The sequence below is a fragment of the Nymphalis io genome, chromosome 18 (genome assembly GCF_905147045.1).
Source record: "Nymphalis io chromosome 18, ilAglIoxx1.1, whole genome shotgun sequence".
In the NCBI taxonomy this organism is placed as follows: Eukaryota; Metazoa; Arthropoda; class Insecta; order Lepidoptera; family Nymphalidae; genus Nymphalis; species Nymphalis io.
Window position 1 is genome coordinate 541,654 of NC_065905.1, and position 27,238 is coordinate 568,891.

General features: G+C 37.0%; 5 protein-coding genes across 5 annotated transcripts; all 5 read left to right on the forward strand.

Annotated features, from left to right (window-relative positions):
- The first annotated feature begins 6,944 nt into the window (after window positions 1-6,944).
- Window positions 6,945-9,466, forward strand: LOC126775267 (60S acidic ribosomal protein P2). Its single transcript, XM_050497078.1, has 5 exons — window positions 6,945-7,080; window positions 7,417-7,589; window positions 7,961-8,053; window positions 8,462-8,542; window positions 9,375-9,466. The coding sequence occupies exons 2-4, from the start codon at window positions 7,418-7,420 to the stop codon at window positions 8,530-8,532; spliced, it is 336 nt and encodes a 111-aa protein (XP_050353035.1). The 5' UTR covers window positions 6,945-7,080; window position 7,417; the 3' UTR covers window positions 8,533-8,542; window positions 9,375-9,466.
- A 2,077-nt stretch (window positions 9,467-11,543) lies between these two features.
- On the forward strand, window positions 11,544-12,413 carry LOC126775258 (17-beta-hydroxysteroid dehydrogenase 14-like). The gene has a single exon (XM_050497063.1). It carries the CDS (start codon window positions 11,646-11,648, stop codon window positions 12,393-12,395), a length of 750 nt encoding a protein of 249 aa, XP_050353020.1. The 5' UTR covers window positions 11,544-11,645; the 3' UTR covers window positions 12,396-12,413.
- A 1,241-nt stretch (window positions 12,414-13,654) lies between these two features.
- LOC126775260 (uncharacterized oxidoreductase SSP0419-like) lies at window positions 13,655-14,635 on the forward strand. Its single transcript, XM_050497067.1, has one exon. It carries the CDS (start codon window positions 13,719-13,721, stop codon window positions 14,463-14,465), a length of 747 nt encoding a protein of 248 aa, XP_050353024.1. The 5' UTR covers window positions 13,655-13,718; the 3' UTR covers window positions 14,466-14,635.
- A 3,120-nt stretch (window positions 14,636-17,755) lies between these two features.
- LOC126775259 (uncharacterized oxidoreductase TM_0325-like) lies at window positions 17,756-18,777 on the forward strand. The gene has a single exon (XM_050497064.1). It carries the CDS (start codon window positions 17,887-17,889, stop codon window positions 18,634-18,636), a length of 750 nt encoding a protein of 249 aa, XP_050353021.1. The 5' UTR covers window positions 17,756-17,886; the 3' UTR covers window positions 18,637-18,777.
- Window positions 18,778-23,727: 4,950 nt separating this feature from the next.
- On the forward strand, window positions 23,728-24,657 carry LOC126775261 (3-oxoacyl-[acyl-carrier-protein] reductase FabG-like). The gene has a single exon (XM_050497068.1). It carries the CDS (start codon window positions 23,878-23,880, stop codon window positions 24,622-24,624), a length of 747 nt encoding a protein of 248 aa, XP_050353025.1. The 5' UTR covers window positions 23,728-23,877; the 3' UTR covers window positions 24,625-24,657.
- The last annotated feature ends 2,581 nt before the right edge of the window (window positions 24,658-27,238 follow it).

Sequence of the window (27,238 nt, forward strand, 5' to 3'; positions counted from 1 at the left end):
GCGCCGACTAACTCGATATAACAGCATTGGTTCTTGTGATAGCATAGATTAAATAAATAGAAGTGCTAAGAAGTGGCTTATACATCAAGGTGCCAGTGACTATAAGCATAGGTGACCACTGATTGATATCAAACCATTTACTCGTTTGCCTTCTCAAATAGAATTTAAAAATAAAACTTACTTGTTGGTAGGGCTTTGTGCAAACTCGTTTGGTTCAGTATCTCCCACACATCAGATAATCTACCAGCAAACTGCAATACTTGTAACATGTAACAGCCTATGAATAAAAAAGGTAAAGGTCCAATGCGGGTTGATGGAATACACAAGTGGCAGAAATTCAGTGAAATTCAACACATGTAGGTTTCCTCAAGATGTTTTTTTCACCGACAAGCATGAGATGAATATAATAACAAATTAAGCGGGTTGGTGGAATTCAGATGTGGCAGATTTTATAGGGAAATTGGACACATGCAGGTTTCCTCACGATATTTTGCTTCGCCGTCAAGCACGAGATGAATTATAACCACAAATTAAGCACATGAAAATTCAGTGGTGGTTGCCCGGGTTTGAACCAACGATCATCGGTTAAGATCCACGCGTTCTTAACACTGGGCCATCTCGGCCTGCAATACTTAGTGTTGTTGCATTCCGGTTTAAAGTGTGAGTGAGCCAGTGTAATTACACGCACCAGATGTTATATCTTTGTTCCCAAGATTGGTGGCGCATTAGTGATATATCATTAGCGCATGATAGATGGTTAATATTTCTTACAATGCCAATGTCTATGGGCGATGATGGTAACCAATTACCATCAGGTGGCGCAATTAAGAGTCTCCCTACCTATTAAAATAAAAAAAAAGATTGCGATTATTATGTATATTTATATGTATTTGCTTAATTAATAAGGTACTCCATATATATTTTTTTAATCATTTATGTCTTTCTGGGAAAAGAGACGTTTGCGTCCATGCCTTTTTGATTGTCCCGTATCTAAAGCTAAAATTTTTACGGTACATTACGGTCGTTTAAAATGAAAGAAATGCATCGCATTAAGAATTTTACCATTCCATTTTTATTATTTAAAAAAATATAATTTAATTATTTTATTTTAGCATTTTTTTAATCATTTATAGGCCAGCGTTTGACCATTGTCTTACACGGTCATAGATATAGCACGTTTGCGTACAAGTAACCTGTTTACTCTGGATTTGAAGACACCAACGTTGTACTTATCAGGAAATACCGACTCAGTCAAAGTATTCCACAGTTTCGCAGTACGAATGACAAAGGTGGGTTGGAAGCGCTTCGTACGTAGGCGGGGAATTTCCACTGTGTACTATGGCGATTTGGTCGCGTTTGCTTGACCTTTCGATAGCATTTCATTTTTTCACTATATATGTTCATTCTATATAACATGAACGCTATATCTGTATTTAATGCGATTCTATGTCCGTCTCCGCTAATAATAGTGCGCGTGCGACGGTGGTCGTATCAGTTTGGTTTTTATTGTAGACCGCGCAGTCCTGAGTATTTCGGGCGTTCGGTAACTCCCGCAGTAACCGCTTGCAGCGATGTAGGGGGTATTATGCCGTAATTGTTAATTGCAGCCATATTGTAATTTATCCAACAAGAATTGAACGATGCTCTTTATTTAAATATCGACATTGCGTCAATGTAATGTAATAATATACTTTTATCGCATGCTATATATATATATATTTATATTATGGAAAAGCTTAATGTAAATAAGTCCAGTTGCAGTCTTATTACTAGGTCGTAGGACAACGCCCCAATCTAATTGAGCCCCAACCAAATTCAGCACGCTAAAGTCTTTGTTCAAAGACCAGTCTAGGTGAATTAATTTCTAAACTAACAATAATGTCCTATATTATCGTTATGGGTGTGCTTGAAAGTGTGTATGAATACGTGTCTTTAGAATGTGTGTACTTGCCCACGAAGATTTTTCTCTAAAAATTGGTAATATTATAACAGTTGATCTGTTACAGCTGTTTACAGTTACTCTTCTGCAGAGTTTTTCTATAAGAACTCACTTCATTACTCATCCGTGAAATGTTGATAACCGACTTAAGACAATATACTATTGTGGTACGTGTATTTTTGAAATGATATGATTATTATGGTCAGTCGCATACCACTTTCTGACAATTCACGACCGATTTATGCACCATCAGCAAAATATATGTATAAAAAACATGTAAACTTGTAAAAAATTATAAATTTGGTTCATTGTAGAACCTTCCGCATCGTCGTAGTATAGCGTGACAAGTTGGTCTTGAGATGCGATCGATCTCTTTGTTTGTATACTCGGGAAATGGAATTCCCGTATCAACATACAAATGCAATCGTGTCGCTGTATTTTCGAGAAAAATCACTAGTACCTCTTTTGTTTTCAGAGCTCCTTATGTAAAACAAAACTACAAAAATACTATGTATTGCTGTTTGGAGGTAGAATATCAGTGGGTGTTCCCTACCCAGACAGGCTTGCACTGAGCCCTACCACCAAGTAAATCTGGTAGTACCTGTTAGATATCATATGTCCTTTTATTCTTTACAGACTAAATCATCGTATCCTTGTTTTGTAATTGCTCATACTCTACAGTTATGATCAACTCCTTAACCCTCTACACACCAAAGCCGACCTGGGCTGTTTTGTGATAATTGTAATTGCCATCTATGCCCCCGGCTTTGGTGTGTAGACGGCTTTAACGTCAAAAGTAAGTAAGCGTAAGATTTCGAGCGTCATGTGCGTTAATGTGTGCGTAACATCTGTACATGAGCTCACTTGTTTACCCATCAATTGTCATGAGTACCTTGGCACGAACACCATTTCTTTATATAAAATATACTCGTACTAAACTAAGATCGATGACAAAATAGATCTACAATAGAAAAATAAATTCATCAAGTGTAAGTTACGATTCAGAACCGCATAGATATTTGCGGGAATAGCCAATTCGATTTTATTACGTCTTCAGAAACTTTTACGTCGCACTCGACGTCCCAATGAAACCCTCATTCCGCTTTTTGATTGGCACAGTATGTTCACTACTACTACTTCCGAGGGAAATATGAATTTTTACGTCTTTTATTGTTCTAGAAAGATGGCCACTTAAAAGGTTCCTAGTTGAAATATGTAATGAACTAAATGTTGCAAAAGAAATGCTCGTTACAACAAATCAATGGTTAAAAGGGATATTGTATTACAATCATAAAGTTATCTATATATATAAAAGAATAATTGACCGACTGACATATAAACGCACATGAAAATAAAATTAAACGCTATGAAAATTTGCATAAATTTATATAAACTGGTTTTACACGTTAGCGCTGGTGAAGGATTTTTAAAATTTAACACCTAAGGTAAATAAAGGGGACGAAAATTTGGATGGAATGCTTTATTTTTGAAGAAAGAGTTATAGAAATTGGTATTGGCATTAGCAGAAATTGGCAAAGCGGGTAAAGCGCAATATCATTTATGTGTTATTTGTCGTCCGTTTGTTGTTATTAGTAGTATTTGGTTTTAGTTAACTTCAATCACCAAATCATAAACGATCTCTATTAAAAACATATTAATTCGTTATTACGTTCATGTTAAATTACATTCTCAAATGGACAGTGAAAACCAGCTACCGGTTAGTCAATTATAATGTGAGAGAATTCTTTGTAAATAAAATTATTATTTATTACAGCGAGAGTTAAATTATATGACGCACTTCATGCACGTGAAACATTATTGTATAATACATGTACAGTATCATCATCATATGTATATATCATCGGTTGAGATTCACGCGTTCTTACCACTGGGCCATCACGGCTTACTTAAAACAACACAAAGTTATATATCAATTGTACATATAGGTGGAGTATGTGTGTGAGTGTGTACACACACATAATAATAATAATAATAATAATAATGTCCTCCAGACCGATTTCGGCCACGGCGGCCAATCTCAAGAGAGATTAGCCAACTACGCAGGAGATATTATAGTGCACAAGTGTGTGCGCAAACACAGGTGCACTCTCTATTCCTTACCTCTCATAATCCGATGGGACGGCAATTCGACACGACCGGAAAGAGTTCAGGCGCAGGACCAACGGCTTTACGTGCTTTCCGAGGCACGGGAGTGTTCACACTTCCAACTTCCAGACTCCGGGCTGCTACTGAGAATTTTTCTGACAGAAAAACCCAATAACTTTTTAATGGCCCGACCTGGGAATTGTACCCAGGACTTCCGAGTCTGCGGACTTATATCAAGCCACTAGACCAACGAGGCAGTCACTCACTCATACATTTCACTCATACATACTCTATGTATGTATAGGTAGAATAGTAAATAAGATTTAGGTTGTAGGTGTTTGCGTGTGCCTTTAACTGGTATTGTATAGGGTTTCTTTTTTTATATTAGTCTTTGTTCTCGGCAGAATCTGTAGGGCTATTCTATAAGAACAAACTCGAAACTCAACGCAGAAACTTTCGTGAAATATAAGAAATTGATATTAATTATACATTGACTATAATAATTATAACATTTCAATAATACACGAATCAAAATAGTACTTTTTTTTATAGAATAGGGAGGTGGACGAGCATATGAGCCACCTGATGGCAAGTGGCCACCAAACGCCCTTAGACATTGTTATTGTAAGAAATGTCAACCATCGCTTATAGCCAATGCGCCACCAACCTTGGGAACTAAGATTTTATGTCCCTTGTGCCTGTAATTTCACTGGCTCACTCACCCTTCAAACCGGAACACAACAATATCAAGTATTGCTGTTTTGCGGTAGAATATCTGATGAGTGGGTGGTACCTACCCAGACGAGCTTGCACAAAGCCCTACCACCAGTAGTAGTATATCACCATAAGTCGATTCTGCCACATGTATATCTACCAATATTGAGGCAGCGTTGTTGAATTAGTTCCTTCCATCTCCTCAAACGAAGACGAGCTTAACCCAGCAGTGGGACATATACAGATGTTACTTTACATTACATTAACAATGTAAAAAATTGTAAACGACGCACTGCTTCCTCATTAACGATTACCTGTATCTCCAAACAGTAATAATTTGTATTATGTTTAAAGCTCATTAAATCAATGTTATTAGGGATTATCATCTTTGTGGCCACGGTTGGAGGTGCATTTTCAGTCCCATCTCTATTTTACGTGACCACTTATGATCAGGTGCCGTTTTGCTCGTTTGTGGTCCTACTTCCTATTACTAATAAATGCAAGTACAATTCAGGAGTAAGGGTTCTTAAATCAATCTTAAAAGGTTACTTTTATTACTAAAAATATATACAAATATAATAGGTTATAAAAATACATATATTTAAAAACTAAAACCCGGCTATGAAAAAAAGCCTAATAGAACGAAATAAAAAATGGCAAATAGACCACCTGGTGGTCAGTGGTCACCATCACTCATAGACTTTGACACTGTAAGAAATATTTACTCCAAACCGTATAACAATACAAAGTATTGCTGTTTGATGGTAGAATATAATTATGATAGAATTCAATGATGTTTCGTTTATTCGGGAGAAATAGAAACCGTTCGACATTTTCCATCCAATTATTAAAAGTATAAAAAAAATTGGCAACCCTGTTAAAGCATCTGAATTTTCGAAACACGATGTTGCTAATCGCCATTATTTATATAGGATATTGCAAATACATTTCAAATCTTCCCAGCTAATTTATTCTGCAATAAATAAATTTGACACTCAGGCTCGACCAGACTTGAATTATCGTTGTCGATTTTTTATAATATAAGTAAGTTATAACCACCGCCCACATTGTCAGAATCATTGATGATCTGACCGATGTCAGAAATTTTAACCACTTCTAACATCGCCAATGCGCCACCAAATTTGGAAACTAAAATTTTATGTCTCTTGTACCAATAATTACACTAGCTCATTTATCCTTCAAACCGGAACACAACAATACTTGCTCTTTGGCGATAGAATATCTGATGAGTGGATGGCACACAGACGGATTTGCACAAGGCCCTTGCCACCGATTTTTAGCACGATAATACACCACCTATTTGATTATAGTTTGCTTTATTGGTACATATCTAACAAATAACGCTAAAATGCCATATTTACAAAAGCGTTATCACTACGTTAAATAATAAGCCGTTAAATAACTGATATTTTAAAAATTAAATCATATTTAAATCAATCTGCTATACTTGACCGCTAAACTGTATATGATATGTACTGTGTAATTATTACAAAGGAAAAAATATTTAACAAATCAATTCCTATGATTGGCGGCGCATTGATGATATATTAAATTTACCTATAAAACAAGATAAGAAATATTACTGGCTAAGTATGTGCATAAAATAATGAATGCAATTTTAATGAAAATATTAATATATTTTTATTTAGCGCCATCTGTACAGTTGACGATAATCCATAATATATTAACGCAAAAGCATAGATGCACGACAAGTTTTTCATTGTGACAAGAGATGGCGTTGTACGATGACATAATATAGTACAAGTTCAATAAATATGTTGACTAATCATGTAAATATATAAATAATATAATATGGCATAAATATGTAATGTATTAAGTAACAAGAATATTTTCATTTTATGGTTTATCTATCATTTAAAAAACATTTTTTAATTAAATAAATATTATATTATTTAGTATATAACATTTTCTAAAATTATTCTGAATAATATGTTGTCCTTTCGTTACATATTGATTATTTTTTTCATTGATTTTAACATAAATATTTTAAAATAAAATATAATACTAATATTTTCAAATGTAAGCAAAATTTAATTTTGTAGTAGTATTATTTGTAATTTTATTGTTATATTATATAAAAAACATTTTCTTATTAAAAAAATTGCTTATTGGGCATCAAGAGTAAAGAAGAGCTAACATATGTATTAAAAATAAGGAACTAGCAACACCACAACTATCTTTCAAAAAATAATTGCCAAACCTTCTCTTTTGCTTTGACAGTTCGTTCAAGCAAACGTCTGTTTACGGCAAAACACGTTTCGTGTCTAAGCGACTTAAAAGTAAGTGTTTTTAATACAAATAATAGTTGAATATTGTATTTAAACATTTATTTTATATAAATAATCCTTAATATTACAAATATGTCTACAATCCAACAAGATTAACTTGGCTGAAAAATTGAGTGCGCGATAACTATTAAATGCAATTGGTTATTTAAAACAATTGTAATATTTAGAGCGGTTAACTAATGTGTTTGGTAAATTATTAATACGTTCGTAATTTACCATTTATTTTGTGTTATTTACCTTTCAAAATCTACGTCTATTTATCGCCATGCGAGTGCCGGCTATGTGCTGGATAAACAGACCATGTGTAATAAAAATGTGATATTGCAGAATGCGTTACGTGGCCGCGTATTTGTTAGCTGTGCTGGGAGGCAAGGCGGCACCCGCCGCTGCTGACTTGGAGAAAATCCTCAGTTCCGTTGGTATTGAGGCTGACTCTGATAAGCTGAAGAAGGTTATCGATGAACTCAATGGCAAGACTGTTGAGGACTTAATCGCGCAAGGTGAGCTATATTCAACTATTAAAGTTATGTAGAGGTTATGTTTCTGTGATCTTGAAACAAATCTTAATAAACATGCTATCTGCATATATGCAGATATTTGACGATATATTATAAATATCAAATTTAAATGAAAAAATTGGCATATAAGCATAACTTAGAGGTATTTTATTATTTCTTTATTGTATACATATTTTGTATACTTTTATTCGTCACAAATAATTTTTTTTATTATAAGTACTAAATGATGATATTACAAACATACCATCTTTCGTCTGAAAAACATTGCTGTGAACATTAAACCTGATGCCCGTACACAAGTTGAGCGACACATGTGCGCGTACACGATATGGTAACGTGGTGTGGTCCGTCAGGTCGCGAGAAGCTGTCGTCGATGCCGGCGGGAGGCGCGGCGCCGGCCGCAGCCGCCGCGGCGCCCGCTGCCGCCGCTGCCGAGGAGAAGAAAGGTTGGCTTAACTATACTTTCAACAATTTAGCGAATGACTGAGGAATATATTTATAAAGAACCGATTTAGTCTCAATCTTGCAATAATATTTTGTATAATTTTGTTCTGTTACAATATAAATGTAGATAAGAAATGATAAATACTCCAAATTTATAATTTTATTAAACTTGCAACATATGTAGTATTTAAAAGTAATTAATCACACTCGCTAGTCCTAAAATTTATTGAAATCATAAGTTTTTATCGGCTGTCTTATTTATAATTTTATGTACATGATGATTTGTAAAATCACCATCTTTCGACTGAGAAACAGTGCTGTTAAATTTTACTATCCTGATTGTTCAAATGTATATTAGTATTTATAATCAAATGATCCATTTTGCTGATATTTTAATTTAACTTTTACAGAAGAGAAGGTGGCCAAGAAAGAGGAGTCTGAGTCTGAAGATGAGGACATGGGCTTCGGTCTCTTTGACTAAACTTTTAAAGGTAAGTTTTACTTTTAAGGTTTTTTTTATGTATAATTTTAATAATCATATTAAAAAATATATATTATTCTGGATACATTGTAAAATTCTATACAACACTAATTGATATGAATGTTAGTTTTGAATAAAAATATTTTTTTTTATCTATTTTAAAACAAAATTAGAATCAAGCTAAGGAATTCTGAAAAGTTAAATTTTTATTTACTAATTATAATAAATTTCTACCAACGCATATCAAACTTTTGGTAGGTTTTTGAAATAACTAAGTATGACAGTTACAATCGCAGTTGCTTTTGAAATTGTGTTGTAACAGTTGCACCATAATATAAAAGTCATTGATAAAGTAAAAAAAAAAAAAAAAATTATTCAATTATACATTAAAATCCCATAGATATACATCAATTTATTATTAAATTTAATGTTTATGCTGTATAAAGTTTATATTGGTAGTAAAAACTTAAGTATTTAATATAAGTATGTATTTACAAAAGAAAAGTACATATAGTACAAGCTTTTATTTTGGGATCAGATGGCCTAGTGAACAATGTCCCTGGATTATTATTATTATTTAATGTATTTATTGATTTTCATTACAAATACATGCCATGATACCAGTACCTACTAAATATGATTGTTTTCTATATATACAATTTAAGTAGTTAGGCAGTCCGGCAAATGGGCCACCTGATGTAAAGTGGTTACCACGGTCCATAAACATTGGCGATGTACGAAATATTAATCATTGAGAGAATGAATTTAGTTTAAATAATTTTGTATATAAATATGAAATAAATAATGTTCACATAGTATTTATATTTTTCCCTTGTCCACAGATAGTGCAGTGCACGCGGTTTTTATTCCATTTATTGGTGTAAGCGTAAATTGACGGCAAGTATGTTTCTGTGAAATATATCTTGCAAGAAAAGTTTTTGTTTTATTTTCCACAAACAATATAGTCTGTATCACTATTAACTTAAAACCTTTTTAATTGAATGTTTAATATACAATTCCATAGATATATTTTTTAATTTTAGTTCATGAACTTTTATTTTATATTATTTAACTGCGACTCAGTAAAATAAATCCATAATGAATATCGTAGTTCAGTATCAAGTTGTTTTTTACCTTTACTATTGTTGGAATATACTATTAAGTATATAATTAGTGGGTATAACAAAAGCGAAGTGAAGAAACACGGGTAGTATATTTCTTCAAATTAAAAGGACGATTTTCATTATACAGCCGATCATAATAAGCGAAACTATTAAGCATCACAAATAAAATTGATACATTTGAATTCTAAAATGGAGTCTGCTATGAAGTAACATATTAATTATTTGTTGCAAATACATTTTATTTATTTGTGATTATTTGTCTTTTGGGGCAATTTCTTCTCTGAGTTTTATTTAGTATGTAAATGCTCATTTATTCGAAATACGTAATGTGACTACACAAGATCTTTCAATGTCATAAGGATAACAATGAAAACAACAAAAAAATTGTATACTTAATTAAAATTGACAAGATTATGCTTAGCTATGTGTTGCACTCGTATTGCTATAAATTCATGTAGGCGCTCGTCGCGATTACTTCCTCCTTTTTTTAACGCTAGAAAAACGCATTACTCGTTACCCCTACGGGAACAGTGGGGGGGTATGTGGGGCTCGCCGGTGTCCAAGGCGCCGAGTGCGCCCCGAACATCTGAATACCCACTAAAACCAGCGGTTCCACTAAAACCAACCCTTTCCGTCTTAACGAGGAGCGCCACGGGATCGCTTTCACGTGCTACCGTGGCGACGATTACTCCCTCCTGGATAAGTTATTAATTCAACTAGGGTTCACATTCGGGACTAAGAAGATTGCACAAACATTCGATTGCTCGTCGAAGGCAACCTGCTAAGAGTTGTCCGCTTTTTGGACGTGACGTGCAATATTTATGTATACGAAACCACCCTTAGACGCGCCCGACAGAAAGAGCATTTAAATAAGTACTCATCGTGCATGCAAGGAAGATTTAACGATAATGTATGGACCAGTAAAGTTACGAGTATAAGCATTTTCATGTATTGCAATAATTATGAATTAAAGTTTTTTTTTTAAATATGAATGAAAAAGAGAAATTAATGATCCATTTAAAGGTCAGTTAATGATTTGTCGAACTGATGCTAACAAAATGAGTGTGTGTCTAACAAATGTGTTCTAAGGCACGGGAGTGAACAGACTCCGGGCTGCTACTGAGTATTTTCTGACAGAAAAACCCAATAACTTTTTATTGAACACAGGAACTCCGGGTCTGCGGCCTTACATCAAGCCATTAGACCAACGAGGCAGTCGTCTATAATGTATAGGCTGAACTCAAAAAGTAAATGAAAACAAAGGGTGAGATGAACCCAATAAGTATTTGATATTTCTCATAAAGAAAAATAGCGGCATGAATTCTGCCACCAGTTCCAAACCAAAGATGGTACCAACCAAACCAAGGAAGTAAAGTTTTCTCTATAAAATAGGGAGATGGATGTGCAAATCAACAACATATTGGCATTCGCGTCGTCAGAAATTTTAACCATTCCGTTTATCGCCACTGATGCTTTGTGGCGTAACCTTGAGAGCCAAAATGTTATGTTTCTTAAGCCTGCAAATAAACTCGCTCACTCACCTTTCAAGATAGAATATAACAATATGAAGAAGTTTAATTAACACAATAAATAATGTACTTCAAATTTATCAACACGTAAAATTATATAATTCAATTATTTCCTATTATTAATAACGTTTTCAAGATCGATCCTTATCTAAGCGATGACAGTCATAATTGTCAAAATGTGCACAGTCACGATTATCTTACAAAGATAATATTAATCCATATGAAGGCCCCTATACCTTTTGACGAATTTTCAACCAATGCGTGTCTGGCAGTACATACCGTGCCGAAATATGGACTAATAAGACAAGTGAAATATTCATAAGATCGAAATTCCAAAACCCACACATCAAATATCATGAAAAATTCTCTTATCTCGTATTGTATTTAGAAGTTTGGAGGTTAATATTAAATATAATCTTGAAAAATAGTTCAGTATCAAATACGAGCTCACACCGGTGAAATGAGTTTTAAGGATAAAGTAGTAATAGTGACGGGCGCTAGTTCCGGTATAGGGGCAGCGGCTGCGGTCGCGTTCAGTGCTGCTGGTGCGCGTGTCGTCATGGTTGGCCGTGACAATACGAGGCTCAATGCTGTGGCCGCGAAGTGCACCAACCCTCTGGTAATCATCGCTGATGTTTCCAAAGATAACGACGTTAAACGTATAGTATATGAAACAATAAAGAAGTTCGGCCAAATAGACGTCCTTGTTAACAACGCCGGCTTTACGAACCAAGCTGGCTCTCTTCTACAAGGAGATATGATGAAGTCTTACGACCCAATTATGAGCGTAAACATTCGTGCTGCCGTTTACTTGACTAACTTGGCTGCGCCGCATCTGGTGAAGACTAAGGGAAACGTTGTTAATATTTCCAGTATCGCTGGTAATATGCCCTCAATGTCGCCGTTGGCCATAAGCTACTGCGTTTCCAAAGCCGCGTTGAACCACTTCACTATTTGTGCTGCTACAGAATTGGGGCCCCACGGTGTGAGAGTGAACGGGATCTGTCCGGGACCGGTCAGAACCGACTTTTTAGCGAACGCTAAATTCCCTACCACATGGGATAATATGTCGAAGATGACGCTACTCGATAGAGTCAGTGAAGCGAATGAAGTAGCAGATCTGATTATGTACCTGGCAAGTGATAAAGCCAAGTCGATCACAGGATCCAACCACGTCTTAGACTGCGGCACAATGCTTAAACGTGTTTAAATAAAAATATATTACCTAAAATTAAAACTGATACTTTTATACAACTTTACTGTTATTTTATTTATGGAACTCGTATATGGAATGGAGAAGAATAATATGTTTATTTATAATATAATAATAATATTTTTTTTTAATTCGTGTTTATCGTATTTATGTAAAAAGTTTATCATTTAAACGAAAAACTTATATTTATGGTTGTATTTTTTCAAGAAAATAGTTTATAATTTCTGCCTCAATATTCGTGTACATATGTATAGATATGTACAAGAATATTGAGTCCATATTCCAATTAATCAAAATCTGTACTTTCGCGGAAATTAAATTTACTGTTCAGTTAGATAAGCTATCTTATGGTTTGTGGTTTCCTGGTAGTCTTATTATATCAATTTGTTTATTTAGGTCTACGCCCTACTGTGGGTCAGCTCATAAACAGTGCTGATATATTAAATATTATCAAAGAGCCATATGTTGCTGAAATTGTTGCAAAAACTATGAACAATTATTTAATGGGAAAAAGATTATTAAAAGCTGTAGATATTTAAATATTGATGTCATCGGGTCATTGAACTCAAGTACTTATGACAGTTCTAATTTTGTATTCAACAATGAAGGAAGACTCATTCTAACTGCATTTCAATTAGATTAGTTGTCTACTTTCTCTTTAACACAACTATGAAATTGCGAGGTACAAGCAGGTAAACAGGCGTTATTAATATCTCATCAGTGTTGATATTTTTATTAAATAAAAGTTTATTACATTTCCTTTTCAATAGATTGACAGTTCACTTGTCAAAAGTGTGTCATTCTATGGATGTCTAGATTTTAATTTTTTAAAATGTTTATGCTCGATCAGGATTCTATAGAATCATATTACATTAGATTATAACCCTACCTATTTACTAGTTTATGTTAATGTCAAAATTCAGTTATATATTTTGTTATTTAACAATATTTATTTATTGAAAATTTCATAAGTAAACATCATTGAACTAATTTGTAAACTTTACGTACCTATTTTTTGCTTAATTTGTTTCTTCAAAATAAATCAGGATGAATAAAATTTCATATACACGTATATAATTATATAAATATGTTAATGTATATCAATTTAAGACAACACAATTAACCTTGTTCCGGTATGAATTATTCTTATAAATACTTATCTCTTAACCGTTACACTTCACTTATAACTACAGTGTATTTATGTGTGTGTGTGTGTGTGTGTGTGTGTGTGTATGTATTTATTCGAATGTTCAACATACTAGTAGTGCAAAATTGTCGTGACGAATAGCTCAGTATCAAACAAAACTTCACACCAGAAACATGAGTTTCAAGAATAAAGTAGTTATAGTGACGGGCGCTAGTTCCGGTATAGGGGCAGCGGCTGCGGTCGCGTTCAGCGCTGCTGGAGCGCGTGTTGTCATGGTTGGCCGTGACAACACCAAGCTTAAAGCGGTGGCGGCGAAATGCACCAACCCTCTCGTGATCATCGCCGACGTTTCCGAAGATGACGACGCTAGACGTATCGTAGATGAAACAATAAAGAAATTCGGCCAGTTGGACGTCCTTGTCAACAACGCTGGCTTGTCAGTTATGGCCAGTCTTCTTGAAGGTGACATGATGAAGTCTTACGATACAGTTATGAGCGTAAACCTTCGTGCCGCCGTTTACTTGACTAACTTGGCTGCGCCGCATCTGGTGAAGACTAAGGGGAACGTTGTCAATATTTCCAGTGTCGCTGGTTATTTGCCACCATTTACACCACCTTCGATAAATTATTGTGTTTCCAAAGCCGCCTTGAACCACTTTACTGTATGTGCTGCTACAGAATTGGGACCGCACGGTGTAAGAGTAAACGGGATCTGCCCGGGACCGGTCAAAACCGACTTTTTTGCGAACGCTAAATACCCTGACACATGGGATGATTTATCGAAGATAACAAAGCTTGGTAAAGTTTGTGAAGCGAACGAAGTAGCAGATTTGATTATGTACCTGGCCAGTGATAAAGCCAAGTCGATTACAGGATCCAATCACGTCATAGACTGCGGCACAATGCTTAAACGCGCTTAATTAAAAATGTGTACTCAAATTAAATAACTAAAGCTAATTTTTTTTTATAAAACATACTATGTATTCAAATGTATGTAATTTGTTATTAGGTTATTTTTATTATTATCATAATTTGTATATTAAAACTTTTAATTACGAAAGACTTTTATTAAAACCGTTATGCATAGTAACTTTCATTCAAATTTTTACTCCCAATTGAAAATTAGGTAATGGTTGTAATAATTAAAGTGATTACTAATTAATTAATATTACAAAAGTACTCTTGATCATATTTGCGTTCATTTATTATTTTCAATTTGATTTTAATATATCTGACATTGTTTTTGAACAATGGAGTGGTTTAATTTCAGCTTTTAGACATATTATAGTATATAATACATATAATGTTAGAATATATAATGTTAGAAATAATAGAATACATATAATGTTAGAAAGTTTGTTCTATGAAAATAAATAAGACCCAGCGTCGTTTTCTATTAGTAGTTTTCCTATATTGTTCAATGTTGAGTTAAATATTTCGCCTAAACTACAATGAGCTAGGGTCACTACTATGTCCAAAAAAACGTAATAAGAAACTTATTGTGTCTATCAACGTCCACAAAAAAATAAAGATTTTATGAAATTAGAACTGTCACCTGAAAACAAACTATAAAAAATAAAATAGCTATTATATTTCATAATATTACGATATCTTCAAATACTAGCTACTGTTCGATGTTGAATATGTCTTCTTCAGCCAATTACTATCCACTGCAGCTGGATACAGGCCACTTTCAAGAGCCGCCGCGTCCTAACAACTTCTTTCACGCTATTGATCCACTTGGCTGGAGGATGAACTATGCTGCGAACTAGGACTCATCTTCTCAAAGGGCCATTGGTCCTTGGCCATATGTTACCAGTCAACTGTCACATAAGAATGCTAATTTTGCAAGCTATGTCAGCAAGTCCAGTTCTTCTCCGGATTTACAGGCATTTGGGTAAAAACACATTTGTTACGTAAAAGAGTAACAAAGATCCATCCTCAGAAACTTTTACGTTTATAATATTAGGACTACTCATACCTACTTCGAACAGATTACATTTAATGACATTTTAATACATGATATTGTTAAGAGCCGAGATGGCCTAGTGGTTAGAACGTGTAATTCTTAACCGATGATCGTGGGTTCAAGCTCGGGCAAGCACTATTAAAATTTAATGTGCTTAATTTGTGTTTATAATTCATCTCGTGCTTGACGGCAAAAGAAAACTTCATGAGGAAACCTGCATGTTCTAATTTCACTGAAATTCTGCCACATGTGTATTTCACCAACTCGCATTGGAGCAGCTTGGTAAAATAAGTTCCAAGCCTTCTCCTCAAAAAAGGAGAAGAGGCCTTAGCCCAGCAGTGGGATATTCACAGGCTGTTACTTCTACCATTGTTAAATATATATAGGTATGTACACTCGCACGCATACAAACATGCATATGTAAGCTATCTATATAAGTACGTATTTACAAAAGAAAAGTAGTATATGTAGTATATCAGTTGTCTGGTTTCCATAGCATAAGCTTTGTACAAGCTTAATTTGGGATCCGATGGCCGTGTGTGAAAAATGTCGCAGAAATAAATAACAAATAAATAAAATAAAAATACTCTGTTAATATATATTTTTTTTATTTGGGTAATTATAAGAACATCGTTCTTATTGTTTATAGTATGTATTTATGTCGTATACTTGTAATTTTATATGTATTGATAATATAATTTATTTATTGATATTCATTATGTATTTTATATTTGCATTTATTTATTAGTTTGTTTAATCATAAATTAATATTATCTTATTTATTATTAGAGCACCACCTACCTCATATCCTATAAGTTATCACTTACTCCGTTGGTTGCCTGGAAGAGATCGAGATAAGGTAAGAAGAGGTGAAGATATGTAGCGATAAGGTCGCTAAAATTGTATGCTACTTTTATTTAGGCTGTATCCATGTTTTGTATTTTTTTCTCTTTGTGGTGTACAATAAAGTATAAATTAACATTTTTTTACATATTTGCCGGGAAGGCAAATGACTACTCCACCTGATGGTAAGTGGTAGTAGAGTCTAAACGCGACGACGGCCAGTACAGTCGGGAAGAATGTTCTGCACTAGCCGCCCCCGCCTTACCGGCCTGCAAGATGCATCTTCACGCCTCGTTTGAAGGAACCCGGGTTGTAAGAGAAGGGGAAAGAATTCCATTTTTTGGAAGTGCAACAAAGAAAGGAGTTGCCTAATTTCTTTGTGCGCGATGGAACTGACGTCACAGTTAGGTGGTGACATTGGCAGCTAGCACGCGTAGACTTATGAAGGAAGGGGAAAGTAGGAATTAGAGAGAATAATTCCTCAGAGCACTCGCCGTGATACAGTCGATAGAAAGCGCTCAGCTGGGTGTTTGTGAGGGTGGTGTGTGTACATTCAGTATTTTTATATATATTTATTTATTTGTGTTGTATATTCAATTGTATATAATAATGCATAATTATAAAACTTATCTATAAACAATAAAACAATACAAATGTCATTGCACAGCTATTAAGATAAACACAGGTCCCTTATTGTTTAACCTAGACTAAAAATGTATAAATGTAAGGATTTAAAAAAAAATAACAGGTTTTTAAAACAAAAAAACAATAAAAATCTTTTTTTATAATAAAACAGTTCAAAAACTCTTTTTCTTCTGTCCTATCTAAAAAATATTTTGCAAACCTTCTCCTCAAAAGGGGAGAGGAAGCCTTAGCCCACCAGTGGAACATTCACAGGCTGTTACTGTAGTGCAAAAACGACTCGATCAGTTCACAATGATAAATAAATGTATTTGTATACGTATGATGTAATTATTATTATATCCAACAATATATATTAGGGATGAATATATTTATAAAAAGGGAGAAGAGATGCAAGCACTCTAATACCGCGTAACGCTCTCCATAGAACTTTTAACTCGCGGTGTTATTCAAATACCACTTAATACCTACCTACATTTATTGTAATATTTTCTATTTGAGAAAATTCCTTGGATGAAGGTCCGTATAATAAGCCGCTTAATTTCTCTCTATTTATAATAAATTAAAAAAAAAGACAATAAGCTTTTGATTTCACATATTAATATATATTATTGCAGTTTATATCAGTAAGCAACCATTACAGGCATCAGACTTCGTCGATAGGTCTATTTTAGGTAACACTTGTTTATTAGATATAATATATGTACTATTTATCTAGTGCCACTTAGGAATTGTTTATATAAACGCTTATCACGATAGTTACACTACACTGGTTCATAACTAACGTAAAGTAATTAACATTTATTCTGTTCTACAGACGTTTTAATAGCAGTGCAAATTTATCCTGACAAATAACGCAGTATCAGATAAAACTTCACACCATAAACATGGGTTTCAAGAATAAAGTAGTAATAGTGACGGGCGCTAGTTCTGGTATAGGGGCAGCGGCTGCAATTGCGTTCAGCGCTGCTGGAGCGCGTGTTGTCATGGTTGGCCGTGACAATACGAAGCTTAAAGCGGTGGCCGCGAAATGCAACTACCCCCTGGTAATCCTCGCTGATATTTCCAAAGATGACGACGTCAAGCGTATCGTCGACGAAACAATAAAAACATTTGGTCAATTGGACATCCTTGTCAACAATGCCGGTTTTTCGAACGTGACTGGATCGCTTCTAGAAGGGGACATGATGAATTCTTACGACCCAATTATGAGCGTAAACGTTCGTGCCGTCGTTTACTTAACTAACTTGGCTGCGCCGCATCTGGTGAAGACTAAGGGGAACGTTGTCAATATTTCCAGTGTCGCTGGTTATTTGTCGCCATTTGCACCAACTTCGATAAGCTACTGTGTATCTAAAGCCGCGTTGAACCACTTCACTATTTGTGCTGCTACAGAATTGGGGCCCCACGGTGTGAGAGTGAACGGGATCTGTCCGGGACCGGTGAGAACCGATTTTTTAGCGAACGCTAAATACCCTAATACATGGGATGATGTATCGAAGATTACACTACTCGATAGGGTCAGTGAAGCGAACGAAGTAGCAGATTTGATTATGTACCTGGCAAGTGATAAAGCTAAGTCGATTACAGGATCCAACCACGTCATAGACTGCGGCACAATGCTTAAACGCGCGTAATTAAGTGTCTAGTAAAATAACAACGTGTATTATAATTTCATAATTTTATTAATTTTTAAACCGATGTTTGAATACACAAACTAATATACTGGCTATTCATTATTGTAATATTTTATATATTAATACCATTAAAACTTTGAATTTTGACTTTTATTGAAGTTTCCTTAAAATTTCTGATACAAATAGAATCCAAAAACGAATAAATGTCTAAAATACAAATCCAAAAAGTCCAAAAATGAATTAATATTTATATTAGTTGTGTAATATTAATATTGAATTAATATTTTTGATATTTTTTAAAGTTATGTACTCATATTATTGGTTATTATATACGATATGAAGAATTAGTTTGTCATTATTTGACGGATGTCCGCAGGAGCCAGTCGAAGCCAACGTTCCACAGAATTGGGCCGAGAACTGACCCCTGTGGAACGCCACAGCCTACCCGACGCCGGACAAGACGCCCATCGCCCCCCTCTCAGAGGATTACCCGGTCCTGGAGGTATGCCCCCAATAGCCTCCTGAGATAGGAAGGCACCCCGTGGTATCGGAGTGCCTCCCCAATAGTCTCGAAAGGAAGACTATTGAAGGCGTTCGCAACATCTATCGATACTGCCAGAACTACGTCCCCTCGGGCCACCGCATCCGTGGTCCGGGTTTTCAGGGCGTCCAGGGCGTCGATAGTTGATCGACCCGCCCTGAACCCGTACTGAGCCTCTGACAGACCCGGCCTCGTCGAGGTGCTGAATAAGACGGGCAGCGAGAATTTTTTCGAAGAATTTGCCCGTCTCATTTAGCAGCACAATCGGCCTATATGCTGAGGAAGAATCTGGCGGTCGACCTTGCTTTGGCAACAAGACCAACTTTCCCTCTTTCCAAGGCTTCGGAAACTGCCCGCTGCACAGACATTGGTCGAACAGCTCCCGAAGCCTTACGCCTAGGTATTCCAGAGCGTCACATAGAACACGCCCTGGAATCCCGTCTGGGCCCGGCGCAGTGTTTTTGGCCCTCAAGCGGTCGAAGGCCACCTCCTTCTCCCGCTCCGTGATCAGTAGTGGAGCCACTGTGTCGTCAATCATGGAGCGAGGGACCATCTGTGGAGGGACTTGCTCACCTGGATGGGGAAAGAGTTCCCCGACCAGGCGCTCCGATCCGAATCCGATGACATTGTCTCTGTCACGGGGGCACCCTGTGGGCACACCGCGGATCGGACGCCCCCAGGGGTCCCGGTTCAGGCCCGCCAGTAGTTCTTCCCTAGCTTTCTCCTTGGCCTGACTTATCGCCAGCTGTAGGTCTTTTTTCAGCTGACGATAAGCGGCCAATAGCTGTCCCTCCAAGTCCGCATCAAAACCGTTGCGCCTCCTACAACGGACGTAAGCCCTTCGCGCCCGGCTGCACGTCTCCCGAAGCTCTGCTATTTCGGGCGACTACCAATACACCTGCCGGCGTGGAGCTCTATGCCGGAACCTAGGCATGGCAGCATCGCAGACCTCTTTGAGGGCACTGCGCATGTGGCCCGCTAGCTCTTCTGCACTGGCGCCCTTCCATCTTCCTGTGGAACCCCACCGCTGTACGATGGCAGCCTCCCTGGCCAGCTCACGATCTAGCTGGTTAAGAGACCACCTCGGAAGCGTGGTTGGCACCCTAGAGGGTTCACCCTAGAGGACACAGTTAGGTAGGGGAGGGACATAATATGGCTCGCAGGCCACAGCCAGGTCGATCTGCCACTCCGCCATGGACTGCAGCAGCAGGTCCTGTGCCGCGGCGCAGTGGTTGACGTTCGTCTGGAGGAACTTTATGTTTGTGCTCATGTTGACATTGAAGCTTCCTCCTAGGCCTGGCGCCGTCCGACATTGGTGGTAGTCTGGGTGCCTAAGACCACCGTACCCTTTGTGATGGGGGGGTTGCACTCCCCTGATCCCATCACGTGCCCAGAGGGCTTGCCAGCGTCTGCGCACACAGCACAGCGCAGTTTCTCGGTACAGCCCGCCGACTTGTGGCCATCTACGCCACACCGGAAGCATAGACCCCCCCGTTCCGCTTTGGATGGGCAAAGCACCTTTGTGTGGCCAAGGCCCATACACTTGAAGCAGCGCAAAGGGCGCTGCTCCAATACGCATACCTTGGCCGAGCTCCACCCTACGAGGAGGCGACCGGCATCTGATATCTTCTTCGCTGCTGTGAGAGGACAGGTGACGCGGACCATTCCCATATATCCGGGACCACGCTGCAACACTCCGCATCTGACTGAGTCAGGGGAGCAGTTCCCTGCACGAGCAACTGCAGCGACCAATTTATCTTTGGTGACGGAATCATCCAATCCCGTCACCTTAAGGTCAACTCGCTTTACAGGTCGAACGACGCTTGCGACTCCATCCAGCACAGTGCGGAGCTTCTCAGCAAGCTTATCCGCCTACTCCGCCTGTGCTTTCGGCAGCTCGAGGAGTCTGGCTCCCGTCGCCGATCGTCGGACCCTAAGGCCGCCACAGATTCCAATATCCTGATGCTTAACGCCCTACTCCGCGCGCTCCAGGATGTGAGCGTATGTAACGCCCTTCTCCTGCGCATCCGGCTGCAGAGTGACCATTACTGCAGCCCTGCGAGGAGCAACCAGCCTCGGTTTGGCCACCGGCGGAGCCTTCGCCACTGTTGATGGTACTGTGGCGGACGCTGCGGCCGAGGGGGAAGCCTTTTTCTTCTTTCTCCCCTTTTTAACCACGGTGGACCATGATGTCTCCTGGGCCTCCCGTGGTTGGGACTCCGACGTGGTCGGGGTGGCTGATGGGCACGTAGTCGGTGCCAGCAGGACTGATTCGACTGCAGGCACCCGTTTCGGCGCCTGTGCGGGTTTCGGTAGTGGGGTCGGATGGACCACTTGAGCGTATGTAGGAGCAGTTTTCTGCACTACAGCCTGTTTCTTGTCCGCGGCCAGAGGGGGACGGAGCACTTTCGCTGGAAGGAGACGGTCCTGAATTCCTTCCATTTGAGATTTAATCATAAAGCCCACCGACGACATTATAGAGGCCTTAAATTCCTCCAAAGCCTGTGTGTCCCGCATAGTGCTGGTGGACGCCTCATTTGCCACTGCCACCGTGGTCCGCATTTCCGCAAACTCACAGCGGTGGGCTTTTAACTCAGCCTTGAGGCTGTCCACCAGTCCTTGCGCAGGCGGCCATTATCAGCGCGAAGCCTGCGCGTCTCTTCCGCCTCGGTCCTTGATGCCAGAGCATCTACGATGGACTGGAGCGAAGATGCAGATTCTTTGAGCTTCTTGATGAAGCCACCCTTCCGGTTGCTGGATTTCTGGGCAATCTCCAGAATAAGTGCTGCATTGCGACCAGCCTCCGCACGCAGCTCCTCTGCACCCAATTTTATGGGATCCTCCCTACGGACCTCCGAGGAAGAGGATTCCTCAGAGTCAAGCGCGATCACAGCCGTCTCCTTACGGAAAGCCCGACTTCTCAAGGAGCGCTCAAACGCCTCCTCCCTAGCCTCGGCGGCCTTTGCCTTAAGCTCGGCTTTGGCGCGAGCGAGACCATTTCCGCGTCCCTTGGAAGTGAGCTTCCCCCGGCTAGCACTATTACGTTTCGCCGCCGATCTGATTTCGGTCTCCGTATCCGAACCGGAATCAAAGAGCGCGACGCCCACAAGTGGGCGTTTACGCCCAGCATTTGCGTCGGACGACGACAACTCCGTGTCGACGTCCATCAGAACAAAAAAAAAACCAACGAACAATCAAACGAAACAAAAGAAAAAAAAATACCCTATATAAATTTAAAAAATGAAAATAATTGAACAACAAAAACAAATCAACAAACAACAGTGAAAACCAACATAACCAATCTCAAGACGAAACAACAATCCATTTGCACAGCCGAGTTCAGAATATGTCACAACAGAAACAACAAAAACCCTTAAAGAAAGCCAAAGTCAAAGCCACGATGTTTCGCTTCAGTTATTATTCGTAACTTGCTTAGCAACATTCGCTCGAGATAACGAACACGTCCGCACGCTACGACGGTCAACGACCTACATAGTTTACTTAAAATAACATACAGATTTTGTGATAAGATACATTAATCATTTTTGCCTTTGGAAACTCGGATGGGATTGATTATATAATTTGAAGAGAATCTTAATGATTATCGTTCCATAATAGACTTAATATTTTAATTTGTTTATTTTTATGGAATAATTCAAGAAATTAATATTTTGCAATGAATCTTACCAATAAAAACACGAATACAACTTTATCTATATTAATACTAAAGAAAATAATCAAGACAATTCGTCTTGATTATTTTCTATATTTGTCTTTTCCAAGCGATTTTGAGTCGTCAAATTACAGCATAAAATTATAAGTAAAGCTATCGCCTATCATTGTTTCGGGATGGAGATTCTACCGAGAAAAACTGGTAAGAAATTCAGTAGTTATCCATTTCTGGTAGTTGAATTTATTCCGCTTGCTTTTCAAAATCATCAAATACTCACTCAATTTTATTAGCTGTAGATCTGTAGGTCTGTAGGATCTGTCTCTCCGCGTGGGACACGTGCCTAACAATATAATAATATTTTTAAACTTATTATGTACATATAGTATGAGGTTTCCTAATAGTTTCCATGCTAAGTTCAATAGTAATGGGCTTATTCAAAATAAGTGTTAAACTGAACGCTACGACCAACGCGTATATAATTTAGAATAACCTAATATTTATTGAAGTTAATTTGATTATAAATTTTGTTTTAATGTTATTCAACTTCGTGATATGATTTTTACAACTACCGACATTATAATGATTTAACTTTTGTATAAAAAGCGATGTATTTACAATGAACGATCATAATTATTGTTGAACTTGAACAGGGTGGTTACTCTGCCTCTTTAATGAATATTGTTTATAACAACACAACACTTCTTTCGCTATCCTGGCTCACCTTCTGTTTCATAAGAGAAGTATTTTATGCCAACTCATTGTATAGTTTTGTTATGTGAACAATCACTTCGGACTTGGTATTTCGATAGCTTTGTTAACATTTGATATTCAGATAAGATATGTAGGTGTAACATGTCCCTGATGACAGTTATCGCTTAGATAAACGTTTCTCTTGATACTTGTAGTTACACTGTACTAGGTTATAGCGAAACTGAAGTGATTTGTTCTCAGATTTAGACGTTTTAAAAATAGTAAAAAATTGACGCGACAAATAGAGCAAAATCAAATAATAGTTCACAATAGCATCATGAATTTCAAGGATAAGGTGGTAATAGTGACAGGCGCTAGTTCCGGTATAGGGGCAGCGGCTGCGATTGCCTTTAGCGCTGCTGGTGCGCTTGTTGTCATGGTTGGCCGTAACAGTACCAAGCTCAATGCTGTGGCCGCGCAGTGCACCAACCCTCTGGTAATCCTCGCCGATGTTGCTAACGATGATGACGTTAAACGTATCGTAGATGAAACAATAAAGAAGTTCGGCCAATTGGACGTCCTTGTCAACAATGCCGGTTTGTCAGTTTTGGGCAGTCTTCTAGAAGGAGACATGATGAAGTCTTACGACGCAGTTATGAGCGTAAACGTTCGTGCCATCGTTTACTTGACTAACTTGGCTGCGCCGCATCTGGTGAAGACTAAGGGAAACGTTGTTAATATTTCCAGTATGGCTGGTTATTTGTCACCAGTCATACCAGGTTCGGTAAACTACGGTGTTTCCAAGGCCGCTTTGAACCACTTTTCTATTTGTGCTGCTACAGAATTGGGACCGCACGGTGTGAGAGTAAACGGGATCTGTCCGGGACCGGTCAGAACCGACTTTTTAGTGAACGCTAAATACCCTGTCACATGGGATGACTATACAAAGAAAGTAATTCTTGGAAGAGTATGTGAAGCGAATGAGGTAGCAGATTTGATTATGTACCTCGCGAGTGATAAAGCTAAGTCTATAACGGGATCCAACTACGTGATAGACAGTGGTATTATGGTCAAACGAAGTTAATTGAATGAAAATAAATCTTAATTTTTTGGTGTTTATACTTTTTTAATTATGTTCCATTTTTTGATTATATATATGATGATAGCCCAAAATCCTCAATAACATAACGAAAACGGGTGTCATACGATATAATAGTCGCAGGCTCGATCCTGAACGCTTGGGCTGTTTTCATCTCTTCTAAAATAAAATTGACCTCGAAAATAGATTTTATTACAGGAACATAACATATTAGATGTAATAACGAGTTTAATAAAAAACAGAAGTCCGTGTCTGGTGTGTATAATAATAATAATAGCAATGTTTTATGTAATATTATTTTGCAAGCCATATTTCATCTTATATAATAATCTCTACAAGTCGTTTTAATTGATAAATGTGACATGTTCTTTTAGTAGATAACAATAGACAATACGAATACAAACAGTTGTTACGTATACAACTACAGACTTGATAACATTTATATACATGTAATCACGGTGGAAGCTATTTATTCCTAAGTAATTTATAATAAGTCACTTCTATAATAATAATGTAAGATCATAAAAAATTACATATAGACAGTTTGTCGGTCAATACAAAATGCAGATGCCCTTCTAACTAACTGACCTTCAATAAATGTCTTGTATATTAATGTTATTAATTAATATTTGAATATTCAATGTTTTATGGTAAAACCCTCCGGCGTTGCAGGTGTCTATGAGCGATGATAGTCAGTCTCCATCAGATGAGCCTCCTGACCGTTTGACCTCTAACATAAAATAATACAAAAAAAAAAAAAATCTCCTCCATTTTCAGGCAATTCTCTCAGGCGCTGGAAAAAGTTTTTCCATAAAACCAAACACGCCTTAGCCAACTCTTTGCTATTACCCCTATTGGACTATGCCGACTCGGTCTATTTAGATATTTCTGAGGAACTGCTAAATAAACAAGAGCGCTTACAGAACATGTGTATTCGCTTCATATTTGGTTTACGTAAATATGATCATATTACCCAGCATCGTAAAAAACTAAAGTGAATGCCAATACGGTTGCGTCGAAATATGCATGTCCTTTCTTTGCTTTATACCATACGCTACCATTCTCAAACTCCAAGCTACCCAAAAGAGCGGTTTACCTTCCTTGGCTCTCATAAACCAATCAATTTACGCTCTGAGCAAGACAATAATTTGCTAATCCCTCTGAGTTGCACTAAAATATACAACAATTCCTTTACGGTTAAAGCAGTCAAACTATGGAATTCCCTGCCTCGAGAAATTCGTCAAGCTGAATCCGTGCATATTTTTAAGAGTCGTTTGCATAATTATTATCTATCAATATAACTAGAGCATGTTGTATTATTATATGTATATGGTTATTTATTTCTTATATAAGTTTGTTTGTATGTATATATGCATAAGTGTATATGTATATATATGTATGTAGGTTGGTATATTACATATTTGTATTAAGCTCTTTAAATTTTAAGTATAAGTTCTTCGCACACTATGCCCGATTAGTGATCCTGGCTAAAAAACTCATAAACATTTCTCTTTACAGAGGTTGCCTGGAAGAGATCTCTATAAGTGATGAGGCCGCCTTTGCATAATATATGTTCTACTGCTATTATATGTTACGAAATTTTTGTAAAGTGTGTGCAATAAAGGATAAATAAATAAATAAAGAATACTTATAAATTTTGTTATACAGCATTGAATTTAGCAATAAATTTTATAGGAACTTTTGTAGACAAAATTGCAATGAATATATAAAGTAATATATTATCATAAATACATCATTTTGCTTTAGATACATACTCTATGGTTATAATTAACAGATAATAGGGTTATTTAATTAATGTCATCACACTTGCGTGTTTTAAAAGATAAAATTTATATTATTCGTTTGTGAAATTACAATAGCAATGGTACATTGCACAATATTAGTTGACATGTTGACATAATTACGTAAATGATTATTCGATAAGATTATTCTATAAGAACCCACTTCATATCTCACTTTTGAAATCTTGAAAATTGACTGCAGTGATATTTTATTTTGATTTTTTTTTACAATTAATAGGCCAGCGTTTGACCGTTGAATTGCCTGATGTTAAGCATCGACACGGTCTAAGATGTAGCACGCTTGCCTATAAAAAACCTGTTTACTCTGGATTTGAAGACACATATACATATACATATTTGATATCTATATACTTTAAATTTCATAGTAATTATTGTATAAATTATAGTTAAATAAATGAAAGAAATGTTAGAAAGTCATATGACTTTCTAACATTAAACTATCGTTATTGATCAATTTTTATTTCGCCATTCTTGTTTGGAGAGTAATGTGTCCAATATTTTGAGTTTTCGTACTGTATTCGTCAAATAAGAGTATTTTGAGAAAAGTTATTTATATATGTAAATAAGTCGGAGAATTGTTTCGCATTATAATTATTTTGATTATTGCTAGGATATACAGATAAGATTTGATTTTTAGGATATTATTAGTAAATCATTAGTAAAAAACCTTAACGAGATAGCCCAGTTAGAACACGTGTATCTTAACCGATAATTAATAATAATAATAATACTGTATTGTTATCCAATACATACATATTATAAAAAGTAGCCCTGAC